The 14,752-nt window shown below is 39.2% G+C and overlaps 1 protein-coding gene across 2 annotated transcripts in view; it reads left to right on the top strand.

Moving 5' to 3' along the window:
- Positions 1–14,010, top strand: part of LOC146004304 (uncharacterized) — a 68,513-nt gene extending 54,503 nt beyond the window's left edge. For both annotated transcript variants that reach the window (XM_083143040.1, XM_083143039.1), the window contains exons 4-5: positions 7,462–7,643; positions 12,936–14,010. In XM_083143040.1, coding sequence (XP_082999166.1) covers positions 7,462–7,643; positions 12,936–13,968 — 1,215 coding nt within the window. In that variant the 3' untranslated portion in view covers positions 13,969–14,010. The remainder of the gene's footprint in view (positions 1–7,461; positions 7,644–12,935) is intronic.
- Positions 14,011–14,752: the final 742 nt, after the last annotated feature.

Raw genomic sequence — 14,752 nt, forward strand, 5'->3', positions numbered from 1 at the left:
GAACAACCTGTGAACTATGGTGCATGTAAGTTATTTCTCAGGAAACAAAAATTCTTTTCCATTTTTCACTACTGTAGATAATCATATTATTCTTAAAAGTAAATAACAACAGTGTTGCAAACTCCCACTAGAAATGACCGGTTGAAAAATACACTTATACTAATGAAATTGTTTTTCTTTAATTATCCCAACTTCAAATTTGGTTATGTTATAGTGTACCCTTGTGTCAACAATATATTTCGGTTCCAAGGAAATCGCAGATATGCATCTTCAAAAGTTCAAGGTCCAAAGGTCTAAGTGGATGACCTTGAAAAGATTTTATTCTAAATACAGTGATGTGATACACGTTGGAAAGCTTATTTCATGTCCTTTCAAACAAGACTACAACCAGCTCTCTACGTCAATTAGGGTAAGAGCAATTACCCATGAAAGTCTAGAGCGCAGACTAAAAATCAACAATTTTTTTTGTATTTTTGAGCCCCCAAAACTCCATAACTACGCCACACAGGAAGCTACCATTTCTCAGGATTTCATATCTTCATGAAGACTACCAAATAGTAGAGTTTCAGAAAATTCTGAGATGGTCGGGTTGTGAACTGGCATGGAATGACACATATGAGTGTCGCATGCCACTTCGGTGCGTAAAGTCCCTAAAGCAAGACACTCCTTGCATCGCGCATGCGCGACCGACAAACCGTGGCAACACGTTGCAAGCGATTAAGGAAATGGCCCAGTTTGAGTGACACACAAGCAACATGTGCGACTTATCGTGTCACCTAGATTTGTTGTTTGCACAATTAGCAACAAAAGCTTGCTAATAGACTGAAGGCACAATGTCGCTTGTCACTTTGTTGGGAACTCCCCCTGTGGTGCATTGCTTCAGTCTGTATACCCTTCCTTTAAGGAGCTTTCTAACCAAACTAACAAGCAGCAAGCAAATACGACATATGAACGTGTGCTGAACAGTTTGCTGTTTAGACCCTCATGTGCAATGAATGCTATTTTACAATCTGGAAGTGTCTGTTACTAGTCACATCAGTGTGAACATCCCGTGTCGCTTGTCCCATTGGTCTAAAAGTTTCCTTACACTCATGTAGGTGGCACTAAGGTAGTTTTATGGGTTTTCCTTTGTTATTTCATGCAATCATCAGTTATCATCATCGCTTAGATCAGTTTCAAGTGGAAGAAAAGCGACAGTAAATGTAAGAAATACAAATTCTTCAGTGTGTATTTCTTTAAAAGAAATTATGATAATAATAATAATGAACCTAATTCATACACAAGAATTTTAGAGTTACCACGCATATATTTTCTCCAGTATAATTAGTGAAAAACATGATAACAGGACGTGATCGACTGTCTAGAATGTTTGTTAATATCTTCATTACCAAATATAATAGCAATTATGATATTCATGGAAATGCTTCATGTTAATGAATCAGACGTTGCAGCGAAAACTCCATTTACTTTAGTGAGGGGTTCAAGCCGTTCATTTGTGTGAGTCGACTCATGAGCGCTCACTCACTGAGAAGAGTCGTTGTAAAGAGTCGTCAAGCTTTTTTTTTCTCGAAACACATGCCCGAAGGACTTGGGGTGTTGAAGCAGATGATTGAAGTTAAATAAACGAACACAACGGAACGTATCAGCCTGTCCTTCAAGATTAATAAATTGTATTGCATTTCTGTGTGTGTGTGTGTGTGTGTGTAGCCGACTAGATGTCCAAGATTCTGAAGTAATCGGCATTTGATCTTGCCACCGAAGTTCCTGGGTTCTAGTCCCGGTTTGGGCAAGGATATTCTTTACGAGTTTCCCTTCATCTATATCATCACGCATCCTCCTCATCGTCACGATTACTTAAAATTTGAAGAAAAGCTGCATAAAATAACAAAAATACAAATATGGGTGTGTGGATATATGTGTAAACAGTAAACACACACGCAAACAAAATTTATTGCACATACTTGTTTTCATTACTCTGTCTCATGAGTAAGATTTTATATATATGTATCTTGTTTCAGTTTACATTTCATGCTGCGGATAATACAACTTATTAAGTACGATAGCATGCACAGAAATGCGATATATTTATGTCAATCTTTTGTTAGTAACAATGTGCATCTACATATTCTTCCTTTTTTACATTCGATCACTGTTTTAATGTCGCAACAAATGTGAGAATGCGAGTCAACAAAATACACTCCAGATCTGCGCTACTGCACATGCTTGTATTTCCACGAGTATCGCACGTTCATGACTCTTTTAACAGCACGAAGAGTCACAGCACAGCGCCACGACTCTTCTCTCGCCGTTCGTTCATGACTCTCGAGACTGCACAAAGAGTCATGGAGCACCTTAATGACTCACTCGCCTTAGCAACTCTTCTCCTCCCTCATCGTTCGTTCACGAGTCGCGAGCTCTCTTGCACAAGGCGAGGCGGCAACAGTCTTGCCAGCATTCAGCACTCCTCCCTCTCCGCAGATGGTTAACAGCGGTGTTAAACAAATTTATATTGCTCGCGAACATTGTCCATGTCCATCTCACGAAGCTGTTTGTAGTTTTACAGTCATTCAATATATGTTTCTGCCAATATCATAGTGTATAATGTATGATCGAATTTCTATAAAGCGGGTCACGTTATACATACATACACACATATATATATATATATATTAATGTTGCTGTCGTTAGTAAAATACGTTAACACGTAGAGTCCCGGACAGTTCTGGCTTGTAAGAACCGTGTTCGTGACTGTACCATGAAAGTGCTTTTGTCAGTCAAAATTTGTTTTAATTCCCCTTTATACTCAGAAACGTTAATCGGGACTGAAGCTACATTCAAAGTGTGATTTAATGCGCAAGATGCCCCCACCAGGGATCGTACCCGAGACAGGAAGGATTGACAAAAGCAGAAAGACAGCACTATGCAAAGTCCATTGTGCATGTTCTTTGTTTATTCGTTTTAAGGATTTTTTTTTCTGACCAGCTTAAAATATTCTTGGTTTGAGGGACATGCTATTAATGGTGTCGCTCGCCTTTATTATGTCAGACTTTCTCTAATGAGCGTAATATGTGTGAGATTCTACACAGTATATGTGTGTCGTATCGTGTCATTAATTGGGGTTGTGTGCTCTTTGCTCACGAGCGAACATGTTTCTCGAGCGCGACTCCTTCGTTCGTTCAAAGAGTCATGGCACACTTTAACAGCACCTTCTCCTCTCTGTCGTTCAAAGAGTCATGAAAGTGTGCTGTGATCAGCTGTGACTCCCTCCCCTCTCACGGCACGTTTCAGTCCACCTCACTTACAACTCGGGAAGAGGAAGAGACAGAGGAACCCCCTTCCCCTTGCCTTCCCCAGTACCACCACGGATGCATCGTCTTGTCTTCTTTCAAAAAGACTCAGTTGCATGCTCCCACCGTCCACGTTGCAAAATATGTGGAAGAGAGAAGGAAATATTTGCTTGGTGGGAAGGACGACTCTTTGAATGTGCCGTTCATTTCTAGTGAACGAGTCGTTCACCGCTCACGAGAGGGTAGTTACTTTTGAACGACTCATTCACGAACGACCCATCACTAATTTACTTCCATTATAAGCAGACGAATACCACGTAGCGGGGCCGACACCAGCTCCTCTAGCGGATCGTAATTCAGAGGAACCTGCAGAGAGCGCAGAACCATCCTGTTTTCCAAACTACCTATTCAAGGTGCTGTACCCAATGTCTTGAATAGCCAAATGTGGCAGAAGAGTAACATAAAAATTTCATACGAGTATGTAATATCACCACAGAGTGAACAATTAAAAAGTAGCACAGAATGAAACAGTGGCGAAGTTGATAATGTGTAACTACTATGTTACGTGCCTAAACAGCCAAACCCAATGATCAACATAGGGAGAATTTCTTGGCGGAAGCAACAATAGATTGCAGCGTGACGGGAAGTAAATCGATTGATGAAATTAGAGGAGACAGAAAGTGATTTTATTAAACAAACAAAACAAATGAAAGATAATGAGTACAGATTAAACCATTGTAAATATAGGATAAGAAATATAAAATAATAAAGGAATTATAATGATTAATAAAATACTCATGAATTAGACCCTTAGGAGACTAAGGAAGTCAAGATGTCGATTTGAATCAGTGTCTTTTCTGTCTGGCGAGAACAAACTTCTCGTTAGATTTTTGATTGTTCCCCTTGGTGGCACTATATCAATATTTGTCGCCCCAAAGCACTACGGTTGCACTATTTGCATTAGTCCCTCTGGACCAAAGGCAGCGCCTGTATAACTGCGATCCCTGGTTGTCCCTTCGGTTGTTATCTTGGGGGCGCTATATCAATATTTGTTGCCCCAAAGTACATTGAATCTTGATAGTTATATTTGGGCTCATGCCAAAGTAGGAGAAGTTAATCCTTTCATAAGAAGAAAGAAGAATAAGTTAATTTGTCTTTATAAGAAATGGAAAGAAGAAGTTAACCTTTCCATAGAAGAATAGAAGAAGTTAACCTTTCTACAAATGAAAAGGGAAGAAGTAGTTAATCTTTCCCTAGAAGAAGGAAGAAGAAGTTAATCTTTCCTGGAAGAAGTTAATTTGTTCCTAGATGAAAGAAGTTAATTCGTTCCTAGAAGAAAGAAGAAGAAGTTATTTCATTCCTAGAGGAAAGAAGAAGTTAACCTTTTCATAGAAGAAGTAAACCTTTCTACAAAAGAAAAGGGATGAAGAAGTTAATCTTTCCTGGAAGAAGAAGTTAATTCATTCCTAGAAGAAAGAAGAAGTTATTTTGTTCCTAGAAGAAAGAAGAAGTTAATCTTTCTTCCCAAAAAATGGGAAGAAGAAGTTAACCTTTCCATAGAATAATAGAAGAAGTTAATCTTTCCACAAAAGAATAGAAGAAGTTAACCTCTCCATAGAAGAAGTTACCTTTCCAAAGAAGAAAGAAGCAAATTTCTGTATAAAATTTTAATGCATGTAATCGCGGTGTCGCAGAAGTTTCAGAATATATATTCTCATCTTCATATCCATTGGCATATATCTCTGCTGTATGATTTACATTCTTAAAGAAAGAACCCCATAACCCTTGAGATTAGCCCTGGCATACAGAAGCTGTGCTCCTAAGGGACGTAGTATAACTGGCTCTCACAACATCACAAACGGTTGTAGCAACTATGGTAAAACCACAGGCAAATTAGTTTGCGCAGATCCGTGACTTCTGTGCATCTTACTCCTGCTGGAGGGGAGGGGCAGAGTGGAGCATGCTTCCTTATGGCCTGAGTTGAACAAATGGAGGGGAAGGCTCACATAGACTTTTGGCCGAAATGTTATTTTGCTTGTGGTCGCTCTACACTTTAGTATTGACATTATTACAGTTATTACAATAATCGTTCTTTCTGGAGGTTTGGTAATGCACTCGCTTGTCATGAAAGGTGCTGGGAATGGTCCCTATTTAAATGAACAATAAGTGGAGTCGTGCTTGGTAACTGTGGCCCATCCAATGTATATGTGTGTGCGTGGGGAGGGGGGAGTTGCTGTTGAAAATATACAATTTTATTCTTAAATGGCAACAATGTTAGCCATTTGACGTTACGTGATGTTATATTTTTGTTCTTCTAAGTTGGTGTACATTCTTACAAAACTCAACATAAATCTTATGTTCTTTTCAAAATACGAGGGGTCATCAAAAAGTTTTGCCTGTTTAGGTATAATTTGTTTAATAATGGGAAGATTGAAACAGTTAACATACATATAGTTTGCCTGTAGTGTCCTGTACTCAGAGTTACCCTTACACATAGTTCCCATCACATTCGATGCATTTGAGTGAGCATTTTACCAGGTGGCAAAAAAAATTTGGAAAAGTTCCAGAACACTTCCTGCCCCACCATTCAGAGCTGTTTTCACCTCATGTAGGTCCTCGAATCTCATGCCACGAAGCACATGTTTGCTTTCAAACTTTTTTTGACACCTGGTAAAACACTCACTGAAATGCATCGAACATGATGGTCAATGTGTGTAAGGGTAACTTGAGTAGGGGACACTACAGGCAAACTATATATATATATATATATATATATATATATATATATATATATAAAATCAAATAAGGTAAAAGGAAACACTCACCGGACAGTAGGAAAATTCAAAATTTTTGCTAATTTATAGCATCATCGGTGTGAGAAGAAACACCGATGATGCTATAAATTAGCGAAAATTTTGAATTTTCCTACTGTCCGGTGAGTGTTTCCTTTTACCTTATTTGATTTTTACTTAGCCCTTTTGGCCCTCCTTGCTTTTATCCATATATATATATATATATATATATATATATATATATATATATATATATATATATATATATATATATATATATATATATATATATATATATATATTACTTCTCAGGTAATGGGATTTTTCATGCATACATTGAGGGGTGCACGTAGATTAACAGTTTCACAGCCTCAGAAATTGTATTACTTTAAAGTTACTAAACCTGATTAGTGATGAATATAACCTCTTTATGCTTGTTAACTTTACAACAATAATTTTATTTCTGTACCTTTAGCTTTTTAATTAAATCTGTTTTTATGGCACATTAGCCATATTAAATCATTATGTATCTGTGTGAGACGTAATCTGAATCATACATTGCCGTACTCCCTTTGAAGTTGTCTTATTGAATATTACTTTTAGAAGCATGTACATCTATAAGAGAATGATAAGGAGACAAGTTTGGATCTTGATTCGCATTTTTTTTTTCAAAATAAATGTAATCCATATTTGATCTTGAAAATAGTAACAAATTCTATAGAATGTATTCTTTCTGAACTGTTCCCATGAAGATCAAAATCTAATTAAAACCCTTAGATTTGAGATAGTCATTTGTTGCTAGGCACAGGTCATAATTAATTTCCCCTACTCAAAGGCACCTTGAGCCCATGCAAAGCATTAGATTGATGTGAAACTTGGTACAGAGGCTATGATCTTGGGAAAGAAATGCTGATAAGAAGAAAATTAGTTCAAATTTTCACCACCAGGTGGAAATGTGGTGCTGAACCAGTAACAAGAACCAAAAGTCGGACATGCAAAACTTTATTTTGAATTTGTCAGTATAGCAGTGTTCGGTAACAACATGAATGGTCCTTTGGAAGCATAAGACAGTGTGATCAATGGTCGCCGAAGCTTTTCCCATGATGATGTTCACTGTGTAACAGATTTCCACCTGGTGGTGATAATTTCAACTATGTTTTTCGTCAGCATTTGCTTCCCCATGATCTCAATAGCCTCTGTACCAAGTTTCACTCGAAACTGATGTGTCAAACAAGCACCAGACGTCTCCTGGTACATGTCGAATGTAACAAGTACTTTTTCGAAATGCCATGAAGGCACACAATGGGGGGTGGAGTGAACCCCAGAGCCACTCACTGTTTCATTATTATGAGTGCTCTACTATAGCGAGTTCTTTTTTCCAGAATGTGAAGTGCTTATGTATACAAACCATGGGTGACAACAGGATTCCAGTGGAAGCTCTAATTGCTCTGAAACGGAAGTACCCAATAGTAGACGTCAACTGTGATTTCCTCCTCCAGCACCCAGTGTACATGGATGAAAAGTTGAAGTACTTAGCAATGTCTTTGCAAGGTGAAATTTCTAGGTAGGTGCGATTTTTTTGATATTTTCTGGTGAAAGTAAAGCCAAGAAAAACTAATATTCTGTGGAAAAACTGTGCAAGGGGTAAATCATGATAGGATTATGGCATGTGAATATGCTGCATTGAAAGCTCAATATTCAAACTACAGTAAAACCTCATTAATCCGGACTTCGCTTAATCTGGACAGGCTAAAGGAAAAAAAAAAACACCAGGATGCAAGGTTTTAAATGTGGCTAGAAGTCAACAAGAGAACTTCCCAAAGAAAAGGCAGTCAACCACTGATGAAATTCTGTTTCCTGCAGACGACGAACTCTGGGGCATCTGTGCTCCACAAATCTGATATAAAATCACTTAAACATTTTTGTCCAAGCTGCGATTTTCATCCAGTACATGCGTAGCTTCCTTTTAATATAGCCAGCAATATTGTACAACTTCCTATTACGTCAAGCCTCTACAATAAGACGTCACATGATGTGGCTTCCGAACTGACAAGTGAACTTCCCTCACTGTAGCTGCTCCTTTTTACCTGTCCTGTGGTTTTAACCCGATGACGCACGAATGACATGCGAAACATGGTTAGTGTGTGATGTCTTGTGCAGTGTTCATTTTTAATTTGTTGACTACAAAGGCTGATCCGTCTCCATCCGAACAAAATGAAAGTGTTGCTTACCTAAGAGATTCCAGCCTGCCACCATCGATCATGCTCGATGTGATGGCCAACTGTGTGCACTATTGCACGACATCGCAGTTTCCACTGCAGCAGACTTCGTTGCAGCTGTACCAGGGGTATATTATTCCACTCCTGCTTGCAGGCTTTACATAGGCCATGCACGGTGCGGCACCGACGTGTTGAAAGGTGCCATTTGAGAAGTCCAAAATCACAAAAATCCATTGGACTAGCATCGGGACTCTTCACTGGAATGTCCTCGAACGGAATAGCATGGATACCTGTTTCAGCTGCCATGCGTCGGTAGAAGGTCAGCGATGTTTTGGCCATGTGACTTGAAGCTTTATCCTGGTGCAGTTCCCCACGATTGGTGTCTGCTCCATACAAGACCGGTATTTCTATTGTGTACACTGGTGATAGGACATGTTCTTGGTAATTGCTGATGGAGTGCAGGATTAACAGTTGCTTGGTCTACTTTGACCTGATTCTCACAGGCCACCATATCCCGGATCTTCTTTAGCACCTGTCTTGTTAGTTTCACAGGTGCCCTCTTTTGTTGGTGATGTAGGCTGTGGAGGCAGCTGCTGTGCATTTCGTTTAATTATATCACTAACAGTGGCCCGTCCTAACACCAATCCAGTGTTCTGACACTGTTCTACTATGCGGGAAATGCTAAATTTGTCATGGAAAAAGGCCATAACGTACCCTTCCCAATAGAGATTTGTTTTCGGCAGCATTCTGCCCACTACAACACCTTCACTCTGCTAGACAACAGCTTACACACTGCTCATCGTGTGCATGCAGTTTGGGTGCTCTGTGTAAACCGGTTTGCCAGGTGGCACTGTCTGCATGTTGTTCGGATGGAGACGGATCAGCATCTGTATTTTAGGCAATTGTTAAGGTATCAAATCAAGAAAATGTATTTATTCCTTTACTATAAGGAAGTGGTTATTTCCCCTGGTAGCCTAATGTTCAGCATGTGCGTTTGTACTATGAAAGAAACACAGGGTGGCCCAGTCAGTGGGGCATGCGACTTCTAGATGGGAGACCTGGGTTTGATTCCCAGGCCATGCATCAAGCAACTTGGGAGTATGACAGATATATTCATCATGCCCTCTAGTTATCGTCAGTAGGTTTGACATTTTCTGTTTCATATCTCCTGTCACAATACTCAGGATCCCAGGTTCGAATCCTGGCCTGAGGATGGGCATTCTTTGTAAGTGTCCCTTCATCAATTTCACATCATCACTCATCCTCATCTCCCCAAAAGTGGCATAAAAACGAAGTAAGTCAAATCAAAGAATGAATCAAACCACTGAACTATTTGATTCACTGACTTTTTTAAATAACTGTCTTTGCTAACTTATGTCCTAGTATTAAGAGATTGTTGCAAATAGCCTCAGTGCTGATGTGCCCATTATATTTTTGACAAACAGACCATACATTTACACTGAAGGGGGTGCAAATTCAATTTCTTCTGCATTGACCCGAGCATTGGGAATACCACAATAAAGTAGTCTCAGAATAATATAAGCATAGAGTCATGGTACAGAAGGATGCATAAGTATTACCCATCACCAACTTTATTCTCTCTGACTTACCCAATGACAACTTCAAGAATTGAAACAAAATGCCAAACGAGCTGCTGACAGCCTCTGCACCAGAATATATAAAAAGCTATTCCTTAAAAAGATGGAGAATACAATGAAAATATACTGCTGGACAATGAAAACCGGACACCTTAATATTTGACATCCGAATTGCAATGATATATTACAGAATGTATGGCAGATCATGTAGTACCATATGCACCATTTATAGGCCCGGACTTTGTTTATGCATTCGTACTTAATTCAGTTTCTGCAACATTTACTTAGCCTTCGAATCAGAATTTATGCGTTATCACAAAAAATGCAAGTGTCCAGTTTATTTTGTCCAGCAGTATATTAATGAAAATAATGATGGACAATTTACCAACTAACACTTGTGCATCCCACTGTACATGGTTTTCAACATCCACTGGCATCTGGTCACGGCCCACCATGAGCAGTGGCAGCAATTTGTCACTTGTCCCCGCACTATGCTAAATCTTATCTACAAAGGGAAATATACTGTCTTAGTCAAGTAAGCATGTCTTCTATCCTATATTTCACCATGAGTTTTTTTTTGGGGGGGAAGGGCTATTATACAAGAGTTTGGGTATAAATCTTGGCAACTTTTTTTTTTCCACTTTATGGAATTCATCAACGTATGAACAACAGTACAAACCGTAGGAGGTGCAAACAAAGTACCCTATGAACCCCCAAAATAGTTCCCAGAGTGTCCACAACACGCTGCCAAGGATGTGGGAGACTGTTTCGGACAGAGGAAATTGCCATCGCCATGAAATGTTAAATGTCCAGACTCACACCTGATGAGGTGGATGGTATTGGACGGCTTCCACATGTGGAGCCTTTTGTTTTGTACTGACAATGTAACCTTGTGTGTGACTAATACACACTGATTAGCTACAAAGAAGAATTAATACATACATGTAGAACAAAACTTTATTATTATTTTTTTCGCACTTCCCTACCAACATCTAGTACAAGGGTCACTATTTATATTTTGAGCCTTGGCAACACTGATTTAAGTTAGGCGCGATTTGACGTTTGCACGGAATCGTCTGGCATTATTGACCATAACGTACTTCAAATGTTTTGTCAATAGCTTCATTTGTGTTGTTTATGTTGCCTTGGAGATTGCGCGACAACAATAAAATGGAATTAACTCGCAAACATTTTCGTGCGATGATTTTTTACGATTTTCGACGTGGATTATCAAGACAAGAGTGCATCGATCAACTTACTTCCACATTTGGCGATGAAGCCCCATCCTTTGCCACTGTGAAACGCTCGTATAACAAATTTAATCGTGGCCACCATTCGCTCACCGACGAGATTCGCGAAGGTCGTCCAAAATCAGTTGTTGTTCAAGAAAACATTGATGCTGTGCAAAACCTAATATTGCAAGATCATCATGTGACATACTGTGAGATTGAGGCAACCATAGGCATTAGTTCCACCAGCATATATAAAATATTACATGATCATTTAGCTGTGAGAAAGGTATGTTCTCGTTGGATCCCACACAATTTGACAAAAACTCAAAAAGACGCTCGCGTCAATTGGTGCAAACAAATGCTCAATAAATACAATCGTGGTGCTTCAAAAGACGTATATAAGATTGTAACAGTTGACGAATCATGGATATATGCATATGAGCCGGAACGTAAACAGCAGTCGACTGTATGGGTGTTTCAAGATGAACCCAATCCAACAAAAGTTGTTCGCGCTCGAAGCACATCGAAACAAATGGTCGCCTGTTTTTTCGGGAAAACTGGTCATGTGGCAACTGTGCCTTTAGAGGAACGTAGAATGGTCAACTCTGAATGGTGCACAACAATTTGTTTGCCAGAGGTCTTTGGTCAAATACGGAAAACAAACAAACGCTGTCGGATCATTCTTCATCAAGACAATGCCACATCTCGTCTAACAACCGACTTTATGAACAGTCAAAAAATCGAATTGATGGGTCATTCGCCGTACAGTCCTGATTTGGCACCCAATGACTTCTTCTTGTTCCCGAATGTCAAGAATAAATTGCGTGGACAACGATTTTTGTCGGCGGAAGACGCCATTGATGCGTTCAAAAACCATATTATGGAGGTGTCTCAAGAAGATTGGAAAAACTGCTTTGACAAATGGTTCGAACGAATGCAAAAGTGTATTGACCATAAAGGAGAATACTTCGAAAAACAATAAAGTGGTTTTCAATGCCAAATTCCTGTTTTTTCATTGTTAGGCTCAAAATATAAATAGTGACCCTCGTACACATGACCTGCCTTGTTCATACTTGTACATTGTTGATTTCCATACAGTGTCCTCTTCCATTTGTATATTTCGAATTCTTGAAGAAAGAAAAAAAAATAGTTGCCATAACTTATGCCCAACCCTTGTATTTGTGTGCTGTGTAAAGACGTTTTATCTCGTAAAGGTAAGTGATGATAATTGTACACTGTTATGGATTTTTGATGTTCCCATTTCCTGTTTTAGCACTGTATTTTGAATAAGCACTGGCAGTTCTTACACTGGTATCACGTTTTAGATGTTCTTCTCGTAAAAGTCCATTCTCCCACAAACAAACACATTTGCAAAGGGCATGCTTCACGTCATCATTGCAGGTGTAATGGTGCTAGCCAATGCAATCTTCAAAGCTGGAATGAAGTCGAAATTGTTGAGTGCCATATCAGGACACTAAGGGTGGTGGTCAATGTGTTTCCAACCAATTTGGCTGGATTTCATCTTTGGTCTGCATTTCGGAACACACATCTGTTTGTCATTACGAATCCCTCTCTATGGTAGTAATGTACTTCTGCCTGCCGGTGCACAGCATACATCCTGCAGACCAATCATTACACATTGGAGGCAGTTGACTTCACATTACTGCTGATGGCATTGTTTACCATATTTGTACATCACTTTTGTCAATATGGGCATCACGAAACATTTTTAAACTAACCCATGTACAGTGCTTAATTCTTAGCCCTAGAATTAACACAATTGTAAATTATTACCATTTCTTTGCAGCGTGCTGTCCAAAAACTACAGTTCAATAAGGGACCAATGGATGCAGGAGCTCAGAGTTGACGAACTTTTACTATCAGTCAGTGACATCTGCTTGATACTTAACAACTGCCCTCACTTGCAAGTGTTTTGTCATGGTGATGTTGCCAAAGCATTGCACAAGATCTACGAAGAATATTCTTCCTGCACGTGGTATAGGCAGCTGCCACAATATGAACTGGTAAATATCCTTATCAACCTCGCTTTCGAAACTGACATCGCTTTGCCCAACAGCATCGTGAAGGAAGTTGTTTCCCTGTGCCCACGTTTGAAGTCGATTGAGATGTTTCTGAAGGAGATGACGCCACCGAGCATATTGAATTCCTTGCTGGAACTCGAGGAAATACAAAACTTGTCCGTGTACCATTCCTTTCCCATTGGGCTCTTCTACAACCACTTCTTCCAGGAAGGTATTGTGCCGATTCTCAAACAGCATGGAACCAGTATAAAGATCCTCAACCTCGAAGCTGTCTCTGTCGTGGACGTTGGCATGATAATTCACTTGTGTCCCAACATCGAATGGCTTGGACTCACGGAAAATGTTTACGGACCGACAAAGTGCTTGACGGATTATGCACCGTTGGAAAACTTGAAATTTTTGTACCTAACAGGAACCAAATCCGAAGAGGAAGTCTTCCCATCTGCTTGGTACAAAGCTCTCTTATCAAGCCCACAGTTGCAAGAAGTTTTACTAGGCTATATTGGGGTTAATAGCGAGGTTTTGAAATCGATAATACAAGACAATGCATTCCAGCACATGAAACTCCTCAGTCTTTGTTCATGCGAGGGACTCACACATGAACATGTGCTTTTGTTGCTATCTCTGGAGAATCCACTACGTTATCTAGGAGTTATAGACTGTGATCAGATAACCAAATCGGATGTAGACAGTATTATGTATTTTGTGAATAGAGAAAACTTGGACATATGTGCAACAATTCGTGCACAAACTCCATTTTTTTATGTATTACCCCGACAGCAATTGGCTCATAGATAAAATATTGTTCTGTAGATATTAAAAAGGGAAACACAATCTCAATACCATATTTTTTTAACAGTAGATTTTGTAATGTGTATTTTAAGAAATTTCAAACCAGCTGTTCAAATGTGTATAACCCTTTGATGTATGCATACATGTTATTGATGACATTTTAGGAAGTAATATTTGCTAATTTAAAACACAAATTTAAGTCTGAGAACTGACTAATGACTAAAAGTAGGGCATCTGACTGCCACGCAAGAGAACCAGGTTCGATTCCTGGGGTGCGTGATCCAAGGTTTGAATTTTTCCGGCCTTGTCCCCACATAAAGCAGCTCCCTGGCTCACCCAGCTGATCACATCACCTCCAAAATGGCAGAGATCGAGAATATGTGGTGCCCTACTGCCACATCCCCCTAAATGTGCCTTCATGGCATGGTGTTATATGCACCTTACCTGAGTTTGACCAATGCTTAAACATATTTCATTACCTTTTTTTCCCCCCCAATACTGTTAATCATTAGAAGTTTAGAACAGCAACACAAAAAATTATAATTTTACATGTATATTTAATTTAGTTACATATTTGTACCAAATGACAACTGTTGATAATGACAAGATGTAAAGAAAAGGAATAAGATACAGCTCTCAAGTATACTCATAGTTAGGGACATTTTCTCAATATTATTGCAAAATATCTGCAACTGGATAAGTTATTTGAGCAGCTCGGGAGTAAAACTTGATAAACCACACACTGTTCCAAATTGAGTTACCATGGGATGCAGTTTACTGCACAATGGTG

The sequence above is a fragment of the Lepisma saccharinum genome, chromosome 21 (assembly GCF_977018435.1).
Source record: "Lepisma saccharinum chromosome 21, izLepSacc3.1, whole genome shotgun sequence".
Classification (NCBI taxonomy): domain Eukaryota; kingdom Metazoa; phylum Arthropoda; class Insecta; order Zygentoma; family Lepismatidae; genus Lepisma; species Lepisma saccharinum.